This window comes from Solenopsis invicta, chromosome 7 (genome assembly GCF_016802725.1).
Source record: "Solenopsis invicta isolate M01_SB chromosome 7, UNIL_Sinv_3.0, whole genome shotgun sequence".
Taxonomy (NCBI): Eukaryota; Metazoa; Arthropoda; class Insecta; order Hymenoptera; family Formicidae; genus Solenopsis; species Solenopsis invicta.
In genome coordinates this window covers 2,757,230-2,781,558 of record NC_052670.1, presented here as the reverse complement: position 1 = coordinate 2,781,558, position 24,329 = coordinate 2,757,230, and the positions used below count along the sequence as shown (strand labels likewise).

The 24,329-nt window shown below is 34.0% G+C and overlaps 3 protein-coding genes across 4 annotated transcripts in view; 2 read left to right on the top strand and 1 right to left on the bottom strand.

Annotated features, from left to right (window-relative positions):
* LOC105199894 (phosphatidylinositol 4-phosphate 5-kinase type-1 gamma) overlaps nucleotides 1–5,837 on the bottom strand; it is a 37,824-nt gene extending 31,987 nt beyond the window's left edge. Inside the window, 1 exon segment of the mRNA XM_026130540.2 lies at nucleotides 5,321–5,837. Within this exon segment, the coding sequence (XP_025986325.2) occupies nucleotides 5,321–5,444 (124 nt within the window). The 5' untranslated portion in view covers nucleotides 5,445–5,837.
* Nucleotides 5,838–6,050: 213 nt separating this feature from the next.
* Nucleotides 6,051–9,939, top strand: LOC105199892 (histone-lysine N-methyltransferase SMYD3). 2 transcript variants are annotated; one of them, XM_026130469.2, is made up of 6 exons: nucleotides 6,051–7,276; nucleotides 7,521–7,711; nucleotides 7,802–8,118; nucleotides 8,305–8,587; nucleotides 8,732–8,903; nucleotides 9,158–9,939. In XM_026130469.2, exons 1-6 carry the CDS (start codon nucleotides 7,170–7,172, stop codon nucleotides 9,378–9,380), a joined length of 1,293 nt encoding a protein of 430 aa, XP_025986254.2. In that variant the 5' UTR covers nucleotides 6,051–7,169; the 3' UTR covers nucleotides 9,381–9,939. The 2 variants fall into 2 exon arrangements, with proteins under 2 accessions (XP_025986254.2, XP_011165480.2); XM_011167178.3 differs by having other exon boundaries at nucleotides 7,467–7,711; nucleotides 9,158–9,938.
* A 5,537-nt stretch (nucleotides 9,940–15,476) lies between these two features.
* On the top strand, nucleotides 15,477–23,265 carry LOC105199891 (synaptic vesicle glycoprotein 2B). The gene is given in 12 exon segments (XM_011167174.3): nucleotides 15,477–15,801; nucleotides 16,453–16,674; nucleotides 16,810–16,972; nucleotides 18,595–18,716; nucleotides 18,840–19,084; nucleotides 19,158–19,330; nucleotides 20,913–21,081; nucleotides 21,303–21,417; nucleotides 21,527–21,686; nucleotides 21,777–21,904; nucleotides 22,167–22,180; nucleotides 22,183–23,265. Coding segments are annotated over 12 exon segments (1,626 nt in total). The 5' UTR covers nucleotides 15,477–15,728; the 3' UTR covers nucleotides 22,225–23,265.
* Nucleotides 23,266–24,329: the final 1,064 nt, after the last annotated feature.

The following is a 24,329-nucleotide window of genomic DNA, read 5'->3' as shown; positions in this document are numbered from 1 at the left end:
TCCGTATTTATATTACCAATAAATGTAAAATAAGCGAGTTAATGTTATTATTTATTATAATAAATAAATACGTCTGTGTGAGAGAACATGACGTCTCTCGCACACAAATATATTAAACGATATGACATCTTTCACACGTATATATTTTGGAACAATGACTTCTTGAAACAAAAACCAAATTTGAAAATCGCTTTTGGCGCTAGGCACAAGTCCCCAGAGCATGAGTCGTAGCGATAACGAACGACATACAGTTTATCGTTTCGAGTGAATCTTGATTAACAAATTACTGCGATCAGTATCGAGTGAGTTAGCTACTGCAGAAAAAGCGGCACGTGTACGTGCGAGGAAATAGCGGTTTGCGATATCGAGTAAAAAAGGCCCCTGGGATGTGACAGCCTGTAGAATAAGGGTACAACGAGTCAAGATGTCCTTACTTAGCCTTCTATTTTTAACTCTCGTCTTCCGTTGTGAGCTTGTGACTCACAAACGCGCGCGGTGCTCTTTGTTCCGCTGAAAGTCACTTTTTTTTTCCAACAACGAAAAAGTGGTGGCGCCAGTAAAAGCGCCATATATTCCCCGATTCAATGAATTTCTGAAAGCTACGCGCGATGCACGATGTTTGCGCAGAGGAAGGGAATCCACTCTGGGAATCATCACGTCGCGAAAAAACGTGTGAAACTATTTTCCTTCGAGGTAAAATGAATTGTTATGTAAACGACGCTTAAGACTCTCATCCTTGAGATAATAAAGACACTCATTGGCGAGATAATATTCTCTTGTTATTTCTTGTTCGATGTAATGGGGGAAAAACTCGGAAAAATAATACGTTTCGATTATTGGTGTGTCACGTTCAAGAGAAAACATGATGAATAAGGAAAACCCAGCTGACATGTCTAAACAGAAGTAAGAGGGAATTAAGACTGAATGCGTAATGTGATATTTTACATAGTGAATTTTGAATTTGTTCCAGAAATGTAATGAAATGTAATGAGAGCATTCTTTCATCTTCCACAAGGATGAGTAAAAGGATAATCCGAAGTTTAAATAATATTCGGACACGAATAGACTCTCGGTAACGAGATCATGAAAGATAATACTGGATCACAAAATAAAAGTCGTGTCTTGTTCTTTGAAGCAGACCGGCTGATTCTTATACATGTTTGAACGCTAAAAACGAATCCGACGTTTAAATTTGCACGTCACGTCAGGATTTTGTGTAACTTGGAGGAGTTAAATGAACCGAGAACGCGGTATCTCTTATCACATTTGCGATTTATTGGCGGCATAAATTCAATTCTTTTTTTTTCGTAATTTCGAGGGGCAATAAAAAAATCTTTTAAATAAATTCTTGATATTGTCTGTACAATTTGTTTTTGTTAAGTTAAGGAGGTTTAAATTTATGATTCCATGAAAAAAGGAATGCGTTTCAGCGTACCAAAATACATAAGAAACAGATGGGCATTCTTTCAGAACAGTGCCTTCATTTTTTCATGGAATCATAAATTTAAATCTCCTTTATTTACGAAAACAAAACGTACAGACAATATCAAAAATTAATTAATAAAAAGTAATTAACGAGAGCAGGCTGATAAAAATAATTTGTACCATTGACAATCCATGAAACAATCTGTACATACAACACTGAAGTTGACTTCGTGAAAAGTCGAAACGTTAGTACATTTTTTCCTCGAATCGAATTTGAATTTATAAATAAGTGACTTCATCCAGCTTTGTTTGTAAAGGCTCTTCCCACTACTTCATTAGATTCTTAATCTTTCCAAGCTTTCATCATTTAGTTTTTAATTTTAATAAAATTGCTATCAAAGCTCAGGATATGATACGTTTCATGTCGCGTAATGCTCGAGAGAAGGATACGTAATGAACAAAGAAGTCTTAGAAACGTCTAGACGGAAGGAAGAAGGAATTAAAGCCATTGAATGCGTAATATGACATTTCACATTGCAAACTTTGAAAGGTAAACAATGAGAACACAATTTTCTCCGTTTTCTAAAAGGATAAGAATGTAGCGAAAAAAAAAGTAGTCCAAATTCCCGCCTAAAAATACGACTCGCGCGAATGTAGCGCGGAAAGATTGTCTAGGTGGAAAGAGTTTTCGTCCGATAAGAGGAAAGCTGTTATCTTTCGAAGAGAAGAAACAGTTCGGGCGTGCGAGTATGCGCTTTCCAACCGCGCGTTCCACTTTTCTAGTCGCCGTGTTTTCCTTCGACGTAGGAAAAAAGTCTATTTCTCGGATGGCGCGTATCCGATAACGACGAGTGTTATCGTTATCGCGCCATCGGCGCAGTCCAAACGGATTCCGAAGAGCACAGGTTTCCACGTGCCACGTCGCAACTGGCCCAATGCCCTAATCAGCTGTCAAACGGCGCGCGAATTGTCACCTCGGAGTCGCGACGAATGATAATTGCGATTGCGACCGTACGACGATGATCCGGTCACTCGAAGTGAATATTAAAGCGCAAAATTCGCAAACTCGATCGGAGAGGCGAGAAAAAAGCCCAAACGCACTCGATAAATAGCGTTCGGTCAATGACTCCGAAACTCGAGCGTGTTCTTATACACTGAAATAAAAATGTTGAAATACTGAGAATCAAAATGTTCTTCGTGACATTTTCTTTGATATTTGTTAGTTAAAGAAATTGATTTTAATGACAAAATATATCTTATTTAAAGAGATAGTACACAACGTGCGTAACAATCAATGGTTTATTTGCTAAAAACAATATTTTTATTTCACCGTATTTGAATAAACAATTTATTAGAGACAATAAAAATTTATTTGTCGGATATAACGTTTATTTGAATCAAAATATTTATGCATAGAAAATTAAATCAATTAATGAACAAAAAGATATTTCATAGAAATGTGTATTTCATTATCACAACCATTTTTTAATAATCAATATAAAAGCAATCGTCGCATGAGAAATATTTAGTTCTAATATTTCTTTTTTCTCTCAGTGAACTCGTATAAGTTTCTCTTTCTTGTCGAAAGAGAATTTCTTATATTAAAATATGACGTTTTTTATATTAAAATATCACGAATATACGGAGATTACGAACAATTTTAATTACACTGATAAAAAGATACTTAAAAATTTATATTTGGGGATATAAATTTATTTCATTGAAATAAATATTGAAATATACACGGCAAAGTAAAATTTTATTTAACTAAAATTTTATTCAAATTTTAAGCAAATAAAGCAATTAATAAGTAATTAATAAGAAAAAATAAAATATATTTTATGGAAATATATATTTCGTCATTACTCAATTCATTCGATTGAATTTTTTAGGCAGTAAATATCGAAGAAAATGTCACAAGTAACATTCACTTGATAATATTTTAATTCCTTTTTTTTGAAGTATATACTGAGAAAAGCAAAAAAAATTTATTTGTGGAATATAAATTCATTGAAATAAATCTGTATTTAAAAAGCGGAATAAAATTTTATTCCATGTAGATAAACCAGTTAAATGAAATACATTTCGCTGAAATATATATTTCGCCACAATTTTTATCAGAATCGAATTTTTTATATTCAATAAATATTGAAGAATATAAACATTTGCTAGTTAACATTTCGATCTTTTTCAATAAAATTTTTTTTCAAGCAAAAATTCTCTTTAAGGATATCTTGGCTATACAATTATATAATAATAAAATGATCAAAATTAAAAAATTGGAAGCCTCTTAGATTTATTTTTTTCCCTCTAATTAACGACAAAAATTTTGGTCGCAAATGACCGAATTTTGGTTCTGAAACTAGCTGCAAAGAAAAAAATAACAAAAAATTTGACTTGTAATGATTTTTGCAGTGCAGTTGATTCTATTTTGCTGCAGTCTTAGAATAATAACTTTTAAACGAGAAATTAAAAACAAATAAACCTTTGCACAAATATTTATTAGAATTTTATTAATATATGTAAAAAATTTGATTTTAATCATAATAATATTTCCTCAACAAATTTTTAAATAAGTGTTAAGCTACAAAATGCGATGTATCAAGAACAAATAAAAAATGAAATAACGTTTAAACTAATAAGAGAAATATGTTTAAATTTTACAAGGTCACTCACGTAATAATAGAACGACCTATAAAATTTATAAATACTTTGAAATGTGACAAATACATCATTAACTATCCTCTCCAATGAAGCGAGAGATCCGGCGATCTCAACGGGAGCTCAACAATCCGCTCCAACGAGCGTTTTTCGAGATTTTCTGCGAAATTCCGAATACAGAATAGAATCTACTGAACGTGAAACAATGATTCTCGTTGTACGTTTATTTCATTCCGAGTGAAGCTTCACTCAGCAAGTTTCAATGTTAGATATCACCGTAATTACGTAATGCGGAGTCGCGCGGAAGGAAAGTGTGTCATGCGTGGAACGCGTGTTGTTTTTTTTATTAACGAGGATGCACAGGTCATTGGGAGCGACTGGAGACGCATCGTTCTACTCCGCGTCCTTAATTAAATGCGTGCGCCCTTCGCGGCACAGAGACAATACGTAACGTTCAAACGCGCCTTGAAAATCCTCCTTCTACGACGGCGGATCTCGCCACGACGACGACGGAACGAGGCTTACTCGGCCTCTCGCGTCCGTCGTCGTCGCGGAACAAACGCGGTGCTCCAAGTTCCCCGCATGAGCCACGAGGCGAGCGAAAGACACGTTCCGTGTCAGCCGAGGTCGCGATTGACAGCTATCAGCTGTCAAGTTGCGGACGAGGGAACGCGGAGGGAATCGCGATACGAGCGAGATAACGCGGATGCCCCGCCGTCGGGGAGACGATAACGCGAACCGGATCAAATTTATCCATCCATCCATCCATCGATCCGAGCCCCGCGGCTCGTCGCGGAGGAGCCACATGTCGTCGACACGCGAGCGGAGCGCACGAAACGACGGCTGCGAATTCTCGCGTTCGCGCTTTGTAGGTCGGGTGACACCCATTTACCTGTCAAACGGTCGGCTAACGTTGGATCGACCGCGACGAGCGCGAGGTCGCGTGCGAGGCACGAGAACCTGAATCGAGAAGGTAGCCGAACAGCCGACGACGATGGGCCGTGGGCTCGAAACGCGATACACGCGAGGGGATCATCGTCGTCGTCGAGCGAGGAACGACGCCCGACGCGGCGCGGCGTCCGGGATCGCCGCGTATAGGTTAGGTCTGTACGGGCGCAGGGAGGAGAGGGGAAGGGGGGGCGAAGGGGAGGAGGAGGAGGAGGGGGGGGAGCGGGCAGCGCAGGGGAAACGTTTTTTCCGTTCGAACACAGCTGTCACAAGGACGTTCACTCACAGTCCTCCTCGACGGTGGATTGCTCCGGTTTGAGGTGATCCATCGTGGGCTGCATCACCCGCGGCACGGGGAAGCTCGTCGTCTCGACCACCTCGATCACGTCCACATTGTCGCCCGAAGCCATTTTGCGTGCGTCGCCTCCGTCCGATCCCGCACTGACTCACGCGTAACGGCGGTGGTGGCGGCGTCGGCGGCGATGATGGTGGCGGCGACGGTCCCCCTGACAGTTCCTCGAAGGAGCCTCCTCGGTTGTCGCACGGTCCCCGTCGCCCCGCAACGGACGCATGTTTCGGACGCTGCTGTCGCGCGAAGACGTGCCCGCGGCGGCGGCGGCGGCGGCGACGACGACGACGGCAGCCCGTACGTCGTGGCGACGCGCGCGTGCGACCGATCACGATTGATTACGCGATAGCATAGCAGCGGTCGTGCTGCACGCTCGCGGATACCGCACCGTCGCGCCTCGCTATCGCGGTGTCCCGCACACGGCACTTTCCTCTGATGAGTCGCCGCGGGGGGGGTGCGATGAGAACGAGCGATCGAACCTCCTCTTCGCGCTGACACGAGTCACGGATCTCGTGGGCTCCGACAGCTCCGACTCCGGCGCAGGACGTTGAGAGAGCCCTTCTTCCGTTAGTTCCGTTCCGCCGTCGGCCGCGCGTCAGCGCTCGCGTTCAGCTCGCTGTTTATCGACCGAACGTAGCGGCGCCGCGCACGTCGCGACACTGGCGCCGCCTGGCGGCCGTGCGGCGAATCCCGATTGCCGACCAGCGTCGCGCGGCTTTGCGTTTGAATTTGGATTTGCGCGCCGCCGCGCCGGCACGTGCGCGCACCGATTGCGGGGGCGGAAGACGCGATTGCGAAACGAGAGCAGCGTTCCGGAATGACTGGAGAAATTTTAATTGAGAGTCGTTTAGAGAAAATTTAAGAAACTTATCGATTGAGAGAATGTAACGGTTGCGACGTTGGGAATCCAAGGTTGTGCGTTTACGTGCAAAATATAGGCTGTTTACCAACTAAGACACATTGATGTTACATTGTGTTCAATTGTTTTTGTTTTGGAGAACAATTAGACTTTTAGACTTAATTTCTAATATACGAATGACTGAACAATAATTTTCTTCCTCTATATGATTCCTAGATTCTGTTTATATTATAAATAAACATAATTATGGCATGTTAAACATAAAATAAATATTTTGAACAAATATATATGTCTATTAATTACAACCCTCTAATTTGAATTTGTTTTAATTCTGAGATGTTATACTGCGAATGATTTATTAAACAAAAATGCAAGAAGTATAACACAAAGAAATTTGAGATTATGAAAAACGTCCGTGTTTTGCATTCTTCTATCTCCTTAGTTAAAAAAGAAGCGAACCAGTTTCCTGGATCCGATTTGGCCAGTAACAGTGTACAATATATAAACAGTAAATATAAATAAAAATCGAAAATGTGAAACCGGAGTTTCTTTAGAAACCTTCAAATATTTTGTTCGGCACAGAAACGTGTTCAATAGATAACTTCGTCGAAAGATAAACAGAGGGGATATATACATAAATAAAGGAGCTACACATGTCCCCGGTGTCGTGTCAAGTAGCTCTCCTTTAGTTCGATTACCTCTTGTATCTACTTTCGACGGAATCGCTCCTATTTTCTGGTATCACTGGCTGTTTCGTTTGTCAAGCGATTGTTTTATTCTTCGCGAAAAGACTAGTACAATTAGAACAAAAGGAGAGGTAGACAAAGTTCGACGAGCACGAACAATTTAGAGATAGATTACGCTTGACATATCTCGAATTTAAAGACCAAGTGTTTCATAAATATAATTTGTGCCTCTATTTGGAAAATGAGCGGCATAGTAAAAAAAGGTACAACAATCTTGACCGCCACACCTTTTGCTTTTGCTCTTAAATCGAAATGCAGAACCACTCATTGCGACAACTGCTTTAAGAGGTATGAAACTGAAAATAAGAGAAATTGCGAAAAATTCATCTTTTAAGTTCGTATTGTATTACTTTAAGTTAAATACTTTGTATCTCTCAAATTAGTTTCTTATATGCGAACAAAATGATTGCCACTAAATGTATTTGGAATATTCTACGCTTTAAGCGTATCATAAATGCTATCGTGTAATATATTTTAGCAGCGAAAATTTGTTAGAATGCTCTGGTTGTCAGTACGTATATTATTGCGACAGCCATTGTCAAAAAGAATCGTGGCGGATACACAGGGCAGAATGTGCAGGTCTGAAGAAAATATTGCCGCAAGTATTGCCAGACGATGCTCGATTTATAGCACGTGTAATTATCAAGCTCAATCAAGGTGGGGCTGACGAACTGGGTTACTACACTGAGACAAATTTTAGAAAATTCGACGACCTAATGTCTCGTAAGTATTTTCCTGCCTTTCTAAAAACAAAAAAGATGTTGAGAGAACTGCCACGAGAATATGTGATCAACATGTGTATTTCTGGAGTAGATTATTCGGACATAAGATTCGACCCGGAACGACTGGAACATGCCATCGATTTACGTGAAATCTTACTACTCGGTTTTCTTGACGAGACTCTTGTGCCAGAGGTGCCTGATATGACGAAGTGGGTCGACATTTATGGCAAGGCGTTTATAAACTCCTATAGTATACAGGATCGCGAGATGGAAAGCATTGGAACTGGACTTTATTTGGGAGCATCTATAATAGATCATAGTTGCAAACCCAATGCGATCGTCACTTTCGAAGGGACCATGATCATTATCAGAACGTTAACGGATCTTCCTTCCTTGGACTGGTCGCAGGCCAGTATTGAAAAATTTTAGTAGAAAAACATTTAATTTTTTTTTGTAATGGCTCTAATAAATTTAATGTAACTGAATCTGTTAACGATTTAATTAAAAATGCGTTAATATTCATTGGGAATAAGCACTTTTCCAAAGAATATTAACGCATTTTTGTGTAACTTTGTGTAATTTTACTTTGCACAGGTAAGCATATCGTACGTCGAATTACTTGATTCTACAGAGAGCAGGCGCCAAAAACTGCATGAAATGCACTACTTCTGGTGTAACTGCGAAAGATGTGAACAAGAGGACATAATGGTCGAAGCAGCCGCGTGTCCAAATTCATCATGCGATTCACCATGTTCGATTAAAGCTGACAAATGCGGAAACTGCAATGCGCAAATATCTGTAGAATTTAAAAAGACATTTGAACAAGTCGTTGACCTTACCGCCAATTATTTAAAGTATTTGAAAGAAGGCGACGATGGTATCCTTTCAATATTCATATTAAGAAAATAATTAATATTTGTTGTTTTAATATGTGTATCTATTTTTGTGACAATGTATGTTGTGTAGGTATATATTCTATATAATAATAAAATGGTGTACAATATTTCCTTATTGGCAATAGATCTTAACAATTGGAGTATAATTAAGATGTGCTTGGAGAAACAGAAAGGTGTAATGCATAGATTTAATATACAACATATCAATACTCTTAATCTTGCTCGTGCCATTGCCATAAATCTGGAATGTTGGGACTATGCAGAAATTTATAACAAAGAACTTTTACCAGGATATTCGTAAGTAGCGATTTACATAATCTGTATAGATAATAAGAAAATTCATTAAACATGTTTTCCAATTTTAAGATATTAATGTGATTTCTAGTTTTTATACTAACATTTTTATACATATATCACTACATTGTAATGAATCATTGAACACATATGTCACCAATTGGGCGAGAATGATTGTAAAATAATCGTTAATATATTATAATTCAAGTTTTAATAAACATCTTTTAAAATTAATATCAATCTTGTTCGCTTTTTAGATTATATCACGGAGAAATATACCTTGAAACAGGATTGCTATATCTCGAGACGGGAAATATACAGTTGAAATTGAAAAAACCAAAAGAAGCACTTGAAACATTAAACAAAGCTAAAATGGTGTTGACGATAACACACGGTGACGAGCACCCTTTGGTAAGAGAGGAACTGAAACTTTTGCTCAATGAAGCTATAGAATCGAACAATGATACTCAGAGCCCATAACGCTTTCAAATTTTGTAAATTTTTAATAATGCTGTATTGAAAACACTAGATGTATTTTTTTTTTAAATTTTCGACATGTGCTTATTTTTATAGTTTTTCAAATACAATAATCTGCATAATTAAATATTTGTTGAAATTTTTATTTTTATTTTTGTATTATTATTATTCAGTTAGAACAATACTATGTAGTTGAATAAATCTATGTACAAATATCTAAACAATTATCTCTAAATTTCACTTAAAAAAATGTTACAAACTTTTGTTTTAACCCAGTATATTTCGTAACAAAAATGAAGTTCATAATTTGTTAGAGACATTAGAACACTATTAAAGAAAGTTAACAATAAGAATGAATTTTTTGCATTTTAAATGGAATTAATTAACTGACATTAATAAGTATTACAATTATATGAAAAATTTCAAACATATTTTTCAATTTAATAATAATCTTATGCAAAACATAAACTAAAGGAAACATAACAAAGAACGTCAAAATAATACTATTGCTTAGATGTGCCGTCAATTTCAAAAATATTTACGTATTGTTTACATGAATCTTTTTCAAGCAAGGTAAATTATAAATTTAATAAATCAGTATAGGAAGGCTAATTAAGTTATAAATATTGTTAAAATATATCTGACTTTAGCATTGACAAAATAAAACTATATATAAAGTATTAGAAATAAAAAAACAGAATATATATATATAAAACTTTTGCTATTTCTGATAAATAAAAATAAAAGTCGGAGTGTAAGTTAAATGAGAGAAGTAAGAGAAGTGCAAATGAAACTTCTAGATAGTGTAAATTGGAGCAATGAAAACGTTTCAACAACACGCTACATTCCGCTGTTCAAATTTATGCTGCTATTACTTTCTTCTTATGGATCTCTCATTTAACTTACGCTCTAATTTTCATTTTCGCCAGAGTGAATCTTCCATGATTCATAAAATACTATTTACACAGATGACACGTAAAATATAGTTTACATTGTACACGTGTAATGTGAATTATTCATATTTTATGCGTAAACCTGGTCTCGAATATGACTCACTTCCAGTTGCGAGAACGCTTCTCCACTTACGTGATGACGCTAATTAATAAATGTCGGTAGACGTGTGCCGAAACTTTTGACGGGATTTATTCGTACTTTCTCGAGGTTACATTAAAATATTTACGTACTTGGTAATTAAGAAAAGAGAAAGACGATGATTTATAATATTACGTAGCGCAACATTAATATATCGAATTGTTTTATGTATAATTATAAATATTCTCTTTGTAACTTCTCTGTAAATAATTATCGTATACATAAACAACAAACAGAACATTAAATTCTTGCGTGTTTTGCAATAAATATGAAATATACTCTGTAAAGATTAAGTAACAATATCTATGAATAATGTACGTGGTAAAGCTAAAGCTGAAACTCATTTTTACACTTTATTTCAAATAAAAATTGAATTTATCAATGCCCATACGCATGTGGGTATTTCTGATTCAAGAAATTTTCCATTCTACAAACAAATAAATAAAAATTAATTATTTTAATATTTCTCAAACATTATTCACACGTATCTTTCTTTCTATTTTTATTATCTTAATTAACAAATCTCATTGAAGATGAAGTTTGTCGCTAATCGAACTTTATGGCAAGATCTCGCTGCAATTTTGATAAATTTTAACGTTCGTAGGAAATAATAATATTTAGTGCTTATATAACAATATAAAAGATCCATTTGTTTAATAAATAATGTTTCGATGGATATGCAGACCGTCCAGTGTATTGAGTAAGACATCTATTAATCGATTGAAGTAAATCAGTTTTGAATACAATTATGCATTTATTTTAGCTACATCATGGTTAAGTTTGAGTGGCTTCTAAACAAGATATTACTGCAAAGAATATTTCTTCTAAGCATGAGCGGCGTGATCGCACGTGAAATATTAATGGGCTACCTCGATTACAACAATCAGGTTACATTTAATCATTTTTTAATAGAAAAATTCGATAAAAATTGCATCTTATGCAATCAGTTTGTCACACTTTAGAAGACACATTAATTAACAATTGATTTCGGAAATAAATAAATAAGTTATTTTTAATTTTTCTATAAAAAAATTGACATTTTTTGTTGATATAATTGTTTTTCATAAACATTTATAAATGTTATATCGCTTTCAAGAAGTGAAAACGTTCTCTTTGTAAAATTATTCACGTTTCAACGATTATATTAATCAATCTGAATAAGCGTCCGTTTTGCTTGCCAGAAAACGAAGCATGCTCAATGATCAGTCACGAACGTCGTGTATCATTAATTAATTATGTCGGCTGCATTCATTACAGAGCATGCTGATCGCGCAAGACAGTCCATATAAAACGTTTCGCTTAATGTGCACGAGACAGGCAAGATTTATACAGTGAAACATGTAATTAATTATCAAACTGCTCAGCAAAACTTCCGTAATTTCATCATGGGATTTGTTGTCCATCTCTTGTCCTGATACTTCCGCATGCAACGCATTAATTACATTCTACAAAATTGTTCATATTAATTTTCTTTAATGATACTGATATCTCGAGAATTACATATCAATTTATTGTCCTCAAAATTTTTTAAGATTTGCTCTATAATTTATAGAGATTCAATTTTTTGCCAAAAGTTATTCTTAACTTTATTAAAATTGCCATTATGTTATTTACATGTAATTAAATAGATGTTAAATAAGTTGTTTAATTATATTTATGCTTAAGTAGAGCAGATATTCAACTTTTCAGCTAAAAAAAAACTATGTTGCTTCATAGCTGAAAAGTCGAACATCAGCTCTACTTAATCATAAATATAATTAAACAACTTATTTAACATCCATTTAATTACAAATGTAGTTAGACAGAACGTAGCTCATCGCTGGGAATATTTTCAACTTCCTATGGGAAACCATTCCGCACAGTCTGGTCAGCTATCTTATTTAATTAATCATTTATTTAGCCGACACGTCCATTGTTAACGATCTTTATCAGCTCCAAGCATCCTTAGCGCGGCCTTCGGCACAACAAACATACGCCCCGTGCGATCTGTTCGATGCTGACCCTAATTCATTTAGTAAAAGGACGCCGATTTTTATTTCTCCTTGTTCGACAAAAGTACTGTCGGCCGAAAAGCAGGCCACTTGCCACGCAACGTCGATTCCGCGGCTCAAATGCAGGAAACTTTAATTACTCCGGTGAAACGAACTTCGCTCTCTTGCGATACACTGACCTTGCGTATAACTTTTCTCTTTCTCTTTTTCTTCGAAGGTAGTTGAGTATATGGAGTCGACGACGTACCGACAAGCCCGGGAATCTAGCATGATGAAAATTCGTGGACTCTCTCTCTTGGATGCTGCCGAGTCATCCGCGAAGGATCAACGCGCAGCTGACGCGAAGAACGAGCAGATCTCCACGGCTCTGTAACAAAACACTGTTGAATTAATTAACGTTATCAATATAAATCGGCTATTCTTTGAATCGATATTAATGTACATTTTCATCGATGAATTTTAATACACGCAAAAGTATCTTGGTATTTTAACGTCTCGTTCTAAATTTTTTCGAAAGTCTTAAGAAAGAATTGTATTCACGATTTTTAATAAAACTTCGCGGCATTTTCATATTCAGGGTGTTTGGAAAATTACAACTGTTGTAATCATTTTCCGGCGTGTTATCTATGTATCGCAGTGTCAGCCGTATATGTATATGATTGCGACTAGTCATTAGCACGTGGTTAACATGCGCGCAGAGTTCGTCTCGGATACATTCAGCCTTCTCGCGCAATCCACCAAGCATTTAAATAGATATCGCGGGCGTAAGACCAGAAAGAATATACTATTTCCTGCATAGGACGCAACAAAGGAACAAAGATACCGATGAGCGGTATAATTTAACGTAAGACTTACATGCAACGCGATAAAATCTCGAGAAAAGTTACAGCTCAGGTCAATCTTCCGCCCAGATCTGTCGAACTTACAACGCGAGGAGAAATTCTTTTAGGCAAACAATGGCTCATTTTGACATCACGAATGTTAACGATAATTTTGACGCATTCCTGATACAACAAACAAAATTTTTCTCTTCGCAAATATTTTACGTCAGCAAAAAAAAACGTCAGCAACTTATTTTCGTCTCTATCGTCTAGTATACGTTTTATTAGCCCGTTTATCAGGTCTGACGTGACGTCGCATGTTTTCATTACGTGAGGTAATCGCTGATAGAGTGATAATACAAACTGTATCGTAGTTGTCGGTCTATTTGACAATAAGACATTTTGATAAATTTTGATAAGCGAAGTCAGAAATAGCATTACCACGGATTTGAAGAAAGTTAGATTTTTATGATACCTGTAAGATAATCCAATGATATTATCGTAAGAAATAATCGTTGGGATGTTCCTGAAAAGTTTTTCTGTTATGATTTTTTGACATTTCGCGAATGTGTAATTTTATTTATAATTGTATGTTTTAACATACTATCAAAAGAAGTTAGGTTGATTGAATTTTTCAATTTGATCGAATTTCTTCAGTTCAAGTATTTATATTTAAATTAAATAAATAAATGCTTTAAACTGAAGTTTAAATATTTTAGCTTAAATACATATACTTGAAAAAGTTTAATCAAGTTGAAAAATTGAGTCAAGCTAACAATTTTTTTCAGTGTAAGAAAGCGAAAGAGATACAGCTGATAGGAAGGAAAATATATATTATATATATTGCATAATATTTTAAATGTTTGTTGTTGATAGTTTTGCAGATATGCAAGATTGAAAGATGTTAATAGTTTTGCTGATGCAAGATTGAAAGATATTGTTAATAGCTTTGCTGAAGCAAGATTGAAAGATATTGTTGATAATTTTGCTAATTGCAAGATTGAAAGATTTTTGTTACTACAGTTATGGATTAATTATTAGCAGATAAATGTAATAAATAAATATATAAATAATTTTATGTATAATAAATAATAAATAATTTATATATATATATATATATATATATATATATATATATTTATAAATAATATATATCAATAAAAAAATATAGAAAAGAAAATTGAGAACATGTAAGAATTACATGGTGCTTGATTAAAGATTAAGAGAATTTTCAGCAGGATTTAGTCTCCTTTACAATTTCTTATCAAGTGAATTATGAATTTACAAAGCGCCAGTTATAATTCATTCGGTAAATACTTTGTTTTAGGTATGCTATGTATATTATACAAGATGTTAGACCAATGTTTGATAAAAGAATTTATGAGCGTGTCACAAAATGTAAAAATAATTCTTACAAGATGTCACTAAGAGTTTTCTTGAACGTTAAAGTAGAAAAGAAAGTAGCACGTTTGATATAAGTAAACAAAGATAATGAACCTTTATCTTGAAATTTGTTAATAGTCTCGAAAAAAGCAAAACTACAATTAAAGTGGAATTTTGTGTAGACAAAGCGTACACCTTTCTTTACATTAATATTATTAGCTTTACAGACCAATATTATTGACTTATTGACCAATAGAATCATCGTAGTCATAAACTCAGAGGAATCTACTTCGCGCACTGTTTATTACAATAGGAAAACAATAAGAAAAGAAATCTCTACCGCATTCTTGGAATATCAAGAGATACGGTAGTGGCTCGTGATCAGAATATACGTGAAAATACGAAGTATTGGAACTATTACGTTACGGTTCCTGACATCGCTCCTTTGTAGAACAAAATAGAATATCATCTGGATGACTTGGTTTATCAGTGTTCGTATAATTTTTGCAAATAGCAAAAGAATTCTGTAGCCACTAAATTGACTTTCTGCAAATACAAATGAATTCTATAGCTACTGAATTAAGTTTCTTTCCGTGGCTACTAAATTAAATTTACATATTCTGGACAAATTATATAATTAAAAACAATGCAATTAAGTGTAGACCAGATACGTGGACATCTTTAGTTAAGCTGTCGATTCCCGTCGACAAATATCAGAAGCGCGGTGCTGCGCATAGTAAATCAACTGGTTGCGAGTTTACTCAAGTGATAAAATTGTTTGAATGATATTAAGCGATGAGCTCGAAAAGGTGAGCAAATGTCTTTGAAAATGTAGTGATTTCATCAGCTTGCACGTGAAAAATTACCCTGCAAAATCTGTGCGTGCCGCATATATGCCGTATAATCACTGTTATCGAAACTCCATTCACTGCACAGAAGCTGCTTGAACGCGATCCCGTTTTGACGCGCGCGTAGTTAGAATTAGCAAAACTACATCGTTCAGTTCGTAGATTATGTATTGCGCAATCAACGTTTAATATCTTTCATAGAATAAATATTTCGTAATGTCGAACAAATCTAATAACAAACCTACCGTAATCGACCTGACCGAGAAGAAACAAATTCAACGAGATTCAAGTAAGCACACACAAAAAAAACATTAGTATCTAAAATTAATGTAGTGTATTTAATCATTGTGTTTTATATATAAAAAAGAAATTTTATTCTTGCTTATGTAAGACACAATAATCTTGCTTGTATATAATTTAATCTTCTTTACAGAATTTGATAATCTTAGATTTAGGCAAAATATTTTTCAATCATATAATAATCATCTAAAAAGCACAGTATAATTGTTAATAACAGTATTAAAAGTTTATTTCTTTGAAAAATTATTGTTAATTTATATCTGATATTTTTTCCATGAAAATTATTATTGAATAATGAAAATATATTTGATTTTGACAAAGTTACACAAAATTTTTTTTTTATATAAGCAAGTTACGTCTATTTAATAGTAATTTTATTTCAATATTTAACATGTATTTGTTTAAAAATAAAAACATTTTCAAAAAAAGAATTCTTTTTTTCGTGCACAGTAGTTGAAGAGATTTTTCGTGTAGAATAATTTTAGAAATTTTATGAGCACTTTCAACAAAGCAAAGGGACACAATTTCCAGTTCAGACACGACAGTTTCTATTGTTAATAATTATCTGCCTATTCATGGATTATTTATTTAATAAAAACGTGTATTGCATATGGAGTATTTTTTAAAATGATTTTTATAGTAATTGAAGATGTACCAAACGAGAAAATTGCGGATTTCGAAACGGCGATTACTGTCGCCGGCACCGGGAAGTTTCAATATCTCCTCATTCTTGCGATTATCCCGGCCTCTTGGGCATCGAGTATAGATACGGCTAACATGTCAATGATACTCGCCTCGGCAGAATGCGATTTAGGATTGTCATTATTCGACAAAGGACTTTTGAATGCTATTATTTATGTGGGTGAGTTCAACTATTTTTAATGCATTTTAATTATGTCCACTAACGTTAAAGATATTCTAAATGATATTAAAAAAAGTAGAGATAAAATAATATTAAAAAATCTCCATAATTTATCTATATACAAATTTGTATTAGGTATGGTGTTAAGTGGTTTCATATGGGGATTCCTCGCTGATGTCACAGGCAGAAAGAAGATTATATTATACGGTTATATGGCGGATGGTATCTGCAATGTGCTTACAGGATTTTCACAGAACTTCGAGACGCTTGTATTCTTCAAATTTGTCAGTGGTCTCATGTAAGAAAAATATCACATTAATAATTTTTTAATTTGATTCATAATTATTGAAAGAAAACAACAAATTTTCTAAATTTTAATCTTAATTTATTGCAATTTTAAATTTTCATATAGAATCAAAATGGGATGGTAAATTTGTAAAAAAAAACAAAAAAAAAAAAAAAAACAAAAACAAAATTTTAATTATTTTTATCAACACGTCATAAATAAAGTTTCTTTATAAAACAAGAAATTTTAATTTTAAGAAATTTAAGATTGTATAAATTATGAATTCATAAAATTTTTCTTCAAAAACGAAGATGTCAAAAATTTTAGTGACAAACGTTTATATGCCTGTATTCAAAGTTTGTTTTTCCGATAATAATTTTATTATATATTTAAAAAGTTCTTTATTACATTTACAAATTATAAAGGGTCAAGTATAATAATAATCTGTAACAAAAATTATGTCAATATATTTTTTAATGTTTATAAACAATGATAAATATTTCATAGCAAATTTGAGTTGGATGTGACATCTGAAAATTTGTTGTTTAATCTACGTGTGTTTGGCGTGCAGTAGTTATTAATAGTATATGCCAATATTGTAATTAATGGAAGTTCTATGTATAATAATTATTTCTCACATATTTTTATAATAATCCAAACATAAAAATTAATTAAATTTAAATATTATTTAGACATCTTTACATTTTAATCGGATAAGTTTGACGTTTTATTTTTCTTTAAGATTTAAAAATGATAATTTAATAATTAATCATTTAATACAATACTTATATAAAATTTTTCATAATATTTAATATTCTTTGTTAATGTTATTGAAAATACTAAAATAAAAAAATAAAATTAAGGCAATTAAAAATGACTAAAAAGATACATAGATTAAATTTTCGAAATATCTTTTGTATTACTTATTATAATTGTTATTATTCTTGTTACTATTCTTCTTAAACTATTTACCTACACTGTTAAAAATAGGCAGCTTTAATGTAACGCAAGCAGGTACATTAAAAACATTTAATGTTGTTATACTGATCTAAATATAAAAATAAATTACAAATATCACGAATTAATAAAATATATATTGTATTTAAATAACTTTACATAAATTTGTGTACGACGGTGCATGGTTTAATGTGCAGCTGTGAACACTAATGTGTTCAACGAAATTCACTATAAGTTACCAATGTTTCTTATATTTCATTAAAATCAAATATAGTGTCCGATTCATTTGTTTATATTTTAAATACATGGTGTTTATAACATTTTTAAAAAATTAAAAATGTTGCAGAATATTGTATTTGAACATTTCGATTACCATTATCCATGTTGATTCTCTTTGAAAAACTCTCTTCATTTTTTGACAAAAAAATTACGTACAGGTCTAAGTCCTTAAATTTCTCACTCCGCTTACGGACACAAAAGTATCTTGGAAAAAAATGAGCTTGGGGAAGCAGACTTCGCCCTTTAAAATAATCTTAGGAAAGAAGATTGCTGTATGGTTTTCTTTTCACAAAGTTATAACAATTTATAAATTAAATTTAGATCTGTGCATAACTTTTTTGTCATTAAGTAAATTTACTACTTACTAAAATAAGTTAATGATTGATTGAATCAAACAGCGTATGCGGTCCATATGCTACGCTTATGGCATACTGCTCGGAATTTTATGGCGCCAGCGGTAGAACAAAAATACCAATAGTCGTTGGCTTCTCGGTTTCATTCGGATGTGTAATAAATGCAGGTAAAGTATTTTGGTATTTATTTACTTAATTAAAAAATAATATAAGTAGTTATATAAGTAATTATCAATTCTAATATAAATTTAATTCTTTGTAAAAATAATTATAATTCATAAACTTATTAGCGTTGGCCTGGCTAGTCGTTCCTCAGCCGTGGTCGATTGTTCTTTGGGACGGTGCTTTTGTCTATAATTCCTGGAGAATTTATTTATCTCTCTGTGGAGTGTCGACATTGATAGGTGTCATTTGTCTCTCTTTTTTTCCGGAGAGTCCCAAGTTTTTGATGACACAGAATCGTAATGAAGACGCCCTCGAAGTTTTCAAACATATTTACAGTGTGAACACTGGTCTGCCTAAGGATAATTATCCTGTAAGCGTAATTATAATAACTTATATAAAATTTAGTTTATAAACAAATATTTTTATATCCTTTTCATTTTTAGATACGCGCTTTAAACGATGTAGATTTAAACACTACAACTGTAAAACAATCAAGTCGAAATGATATGAAATCAAGCTTGAAGAGCGGAATTCAACAGATGAAACCCATATTTTTAAAACCATATTTGTCGCTTATTATATTAATTGTTGGCTTGCAATTTGGTGGAATGTTGAGGTAAGCATTTTATTATTTATACAAATTATATAACATATTTTTTAAATAATGTTTTCGTATAAAGCAGTTTTACTCCATATTACTCCATATTACTCCATATTACTCCATATACTCCATCTCGTGAATATTGGTTAATTAATTTAAAACTTTGATCAATATTCAATCTAAAAATATTAAAAAATTTATTTATTCATCTATTAGCTAGACTGTAATAATTACAGCATCAGAAGCAATATCAACTTTTTAATTTTTTTTATTACACTGTTTAATATTAATTTGCAACACGAGTGTGAAGATAAGACATGTATTTTAATCTACCGAACATAAAATAACGGCGTCAAACAGGCCAAATCGATATACTTTCAAAATTATCATTTTTAGCCTTTTTAACATAATTTTTTTTCAAAATTAATAGCTTTTCTCAAAATTGACGTGATAGCTGAATTTGGACATCAGATTCGAATTCAGCAGGCAAAAATCCATTGGAAATGACTATTCACACTAGTGTTGCTAAAAAAAAAAATCAAATTTTGTCGGACAGTGCTATTAGTTGCACAATTTGCCGTGATATTTGTGATTGTCGTGGTTGTAAATCTCGGAGTTATCAGAATGGCGAGTAGAGCGGTAATAGCGATAATGTTCATGTGAGTATTCGTATAATGCTCCCGTAGAATCGTGCTTTTTTTCAAGAAACAATAAGGTAGATGACTCGTCGTAAAAATGTAAGATCTCAGTTAGTCATATAAATGCCGCGTTGATGATTGAATGACAGAGAATTTACGACCTTATCAGCGCGGAAGATATTACACACACATACCTGTTTCTCCATGTTTCGCAGTTAACTGAGATATTCATTATCTGTGGATACATATCGCCTCGGGATACTATGTACTTGTATCACGTGTTCTACTAAATTCTTCTCTTAAATTAAAGGATGTCAACCGCGGAGACAAACATAAAACTGAATACACATCGTCCTCGGTTCAAAAGCAGTCTCAAATCTTCTACTAAATCTTCTACTAAATCTTCAAGTAAAATCTTCTCCTAAATTAAGGGACGTCAGCCCAATGGCGGCAACAAAAATAAAACTGTGTTTATCGGTTTATTTGTGCAATTGTGCAGTTTGCGATTAAGTTGCGTACTCTCTTTATACTCGGAGGTATTATCGAACTTGGAAAATTTTCCATTAATGTAGTGTTGGTCGTTGCATTGATAACAATTAAAATAAGCGAGACAATTTTCAAATTAAATAATGCAACTTTTAAAAGCACATCATAAAAAACTCGTTTTACATTTATAAGAACAACACATGTACATACATAGAAGCTTTTTATCTTTTCGCTTGAATAAAATATAAACATAAATTATTTTTTATAATTAGGTTGACAAATAATAAATTTAATTTTAAAGAGATAAAAAAACACCATTTTTTAAATAAAAAGTTCTTTAAAAAGTTTCAAGATTGTATATTGTACTTTAATTTATAGAATACTTAAACAGTTTATTTTATATGTACTACATGATTTGATTGTGACACATTTATAATACAATAATTAATGTTTTATATTTATTGTACTTACAGTTTCAATACTCTTCGCCTCTGGCAGCCACAACTCTTTGCGACGATAGAAAATTTTTACAGTCTTGATATGAACATAACTAATCCTACTTTTTGCGAAATACTGGATATTTCAACGTCTATGAACGCAAATAAAACAATTGCACTGGAAGAAATATCAAATTGCGAAAGCGTAAGATAATTATAAAATGTTTATCGCTACATGTTACATATTTATTTATTGTTACAACTTATTGTAACGTACTTATTGTTGCTGCGTATGAAATACACGTCTATGTAGATTAAAAGATCAATGAAACTTTTATAATTAAGAAATATTAACATCTTTTTATCTCTTTTTACATTTTTTAAATTAATAAATCATAATTAATTTCATAATTAATTCTCTTGCAGATTATTGTACCTGAGTCAATGTATCGCGACACTGTTATTGTAGCGGCCACTTCTAGTTTTTTCATATTGAGTGCCAGTGTCTTTGTTAATTTTCTTCAACACAAATATATATTACGTAAGTTATTTTTAGTGCAGTTTTATTGTTTCGCAACTGAAGATGCTTATATTCTATGACGAACAAGAAAAAAAAATACTAATGCCTTTTATACTGTTTTCAAATACAGTTATCGGCTATGGATGCGCGCTTCTCTGTCTAATAGCTTTAATCTGGTCTTCAAATATGTTAACCACTCTTGTACTTACGTGCTTGTTCTGTGGGTTATTGAGCAAATCTTTCAACGTTGTTGTCGGCGCAACTGTTTTACTTTTTCCTACATCTCTGAGGTTTGTCGTTTAAACTTACAAATTGATATTACTTTCACTTCTACAAAAACGAAAGATAATTAATATGTGCATCCATTTTTAATTTGTCAGAGCCATGGCTGTGAGCGTACAAATGATAATAGGAAGAATAGGAGCCTTATCTGGTAATCTCCTATTCCCTGTTTTACTTGGATATGGCTGTGTAGCACCGATGATTAATCTGGCATGCTTCACTTTGCGTAAGTATTTATTTCATTTCAGAAATCTTAAATTATGCGTATAATAACGTTTGAAGAATCGCAACGTCAAATAATTCATTTTCCATCAATCAATTTTCTAATGTTTCAAGCAGCGTAACAGCATCAATCTAAAATCTTTGATACAAAAAAAAAAGAAAGTACGTCTTACCTATGTTCAATGCTACGTTGCCTTACAATTTCCTCTACATTTTATGTTTCTTTTTTTCCTTATTATCATCTACTTTTAATAAAATTTCTCTAGTGTGCATGGTTCTTTTCTTACGTGTCTTCTACCAAGTACACGCAAGCACGCGGTGTAAGCTACGCTGATGCTGCGAAAGGGATTTAAGCAGACGACAAGTTTCACTTCTCTTACGATCATCTCTATCTTTGAGGATCCACGATCGTTTAGCAGAGCCGAACTGGAGCCGAGATTCCAAGGACCTGAATCGAAGCTTATCGCGAGCTATGATCGAGCCCGTATGAGGGCGGACAATGGCCATGCATATACATGCACCACACAACGAAAGACTGCATGAGACCTTGAGTTTCACTTTCGACACATCCTGGAGAGCCCTCCAGCCTTCACCCACATGCTCATCCCCCTCTATCCCGCGTCTTCTCCTCGTATGTGGACGCAGCCTTATCAAAGATCTGAGGATCTCGCCACCTTCGGCGATCGGTGCAATAAAATGTACCGGCCTAAGTGAATTTGCACGACCGTGAGCCGTCGCCTCGAAAAAAATCGGAGGAAAACGTGCGAACGTAACGAGAATTCTTTACGCCTGTATTTAATGATGTATTGTTAAATGATGTATTGTTATGTTCTGTCTCCGATTGTTGATGATTAAGTCCATGGCAAAAATATGCAAGATATGCCTTAAATGCTTTTGAACATGCAATACGTGAATTAGAAGAAGAATCACGAAGCGCATCGCACGTTACATAGCTATTTCATGATATTTAACTTATATAAACATAATGTGTGAACAACTTCCATTTTATAATCAAACGGGTGATTTTCAAAAATTAGCGCGTAATGAGTTAGCAATTACAAAATTTGTAAATTGCTCACGTTCTTCATTTTGTATGGCGAAAAACTGTGATAGAATTTATAAAAATCATTATTTTCAGACGAAAAAATATGTATATATTGATGATGTGCGCGTCATATCTGTTCATTTTATAGCGTACAAATTTTAGTACTAAGAATGATTATAACATAAATAATATCCAATCGTAGATTATTTAAATAAAATACAATACAATTAATATATTTATATTATGAATGCAAATTGAAATAACTTGTTACATAAGTATATTACATATGTACACGTAACAAAGAAATATATAATTATTCTCAACTTGATAATAATCTTTATTTCAAGTGTTAGCGCACCGGCAAATCTGCATAAAAGAATTCTGCTTACTATATCGCGTTCACGCAATGATTAGATAATTAAATGCCCGTTATATACAATCAAATCGCACGTTCATTTAGCTGTTAATGAAACCACGTAGGTTTCTCTTCGCGGTTTCTCTTCGCCGTTTCTCATTGTATAAGGGCACCCGGTGGCGCCCGGGACTGCATTCCGCATAAATTGCGGAAGGGAACTATGTATCGCACACACGTGTACCCGTCAGTGGAAAAACGCGTCTCTGCATTTCTTCTATCCGCGCAACCCAATGTCTACATTAAAAGGCGGCACGTACCCGGCAAGCCTTGTAAGCACGCGTTGTATCCCAACAACGATCCGCGCCTCCGACAACTTCATCAACAATCTCATTTAACACCTTCCTGACCGCATCCTATTTGCCTGATCAAAGGTGTTACAGAGGTCTCTTCGGAAATATCTTCTTGACACACACTGATATTTTCAACGGTATTTCCAAATACCGCACTCTATTAACATTAATAGAGTACGCGAGAAACATTTTTCATAAAAAAAAAATAATATAATTTATTTTAGCAAACCCTAATTGCCTCAATCCATTTTGTTTAATAAACGGAATGAAGCACTCGAAAATTTCAAATTGATTTCGAGACATGTTTCATCGCCCCAAACAACTTATTATGAACAGTGTTGACATCTTTCGCCGGGCCACCCTTACTTTCAATATCAAATTCAACTTTTGACAAGAAAATTCCTCAGCATTGTACTAAATTGAATTATCAGAATTGATTATTGAAATGAAAATTGGATTGATCCCGGCATTGTCCACCGCTTCGAGTGGGATCGTAGGAAGAAAGTTAATAAAAACAAGCCGTTGATGAAGCGAGTCCCGCTCGTGAGAATCGCTCCTCTTCGTTCTCTAATCGTTCTATACGGACACGAAGTATCGTCGTATCGCGATTTCACGGCCGCTACTCGCTCGATCGTTCCACCGCGCCGTGGGTACCGCCGCGGCAAGATAGTCGCATCGG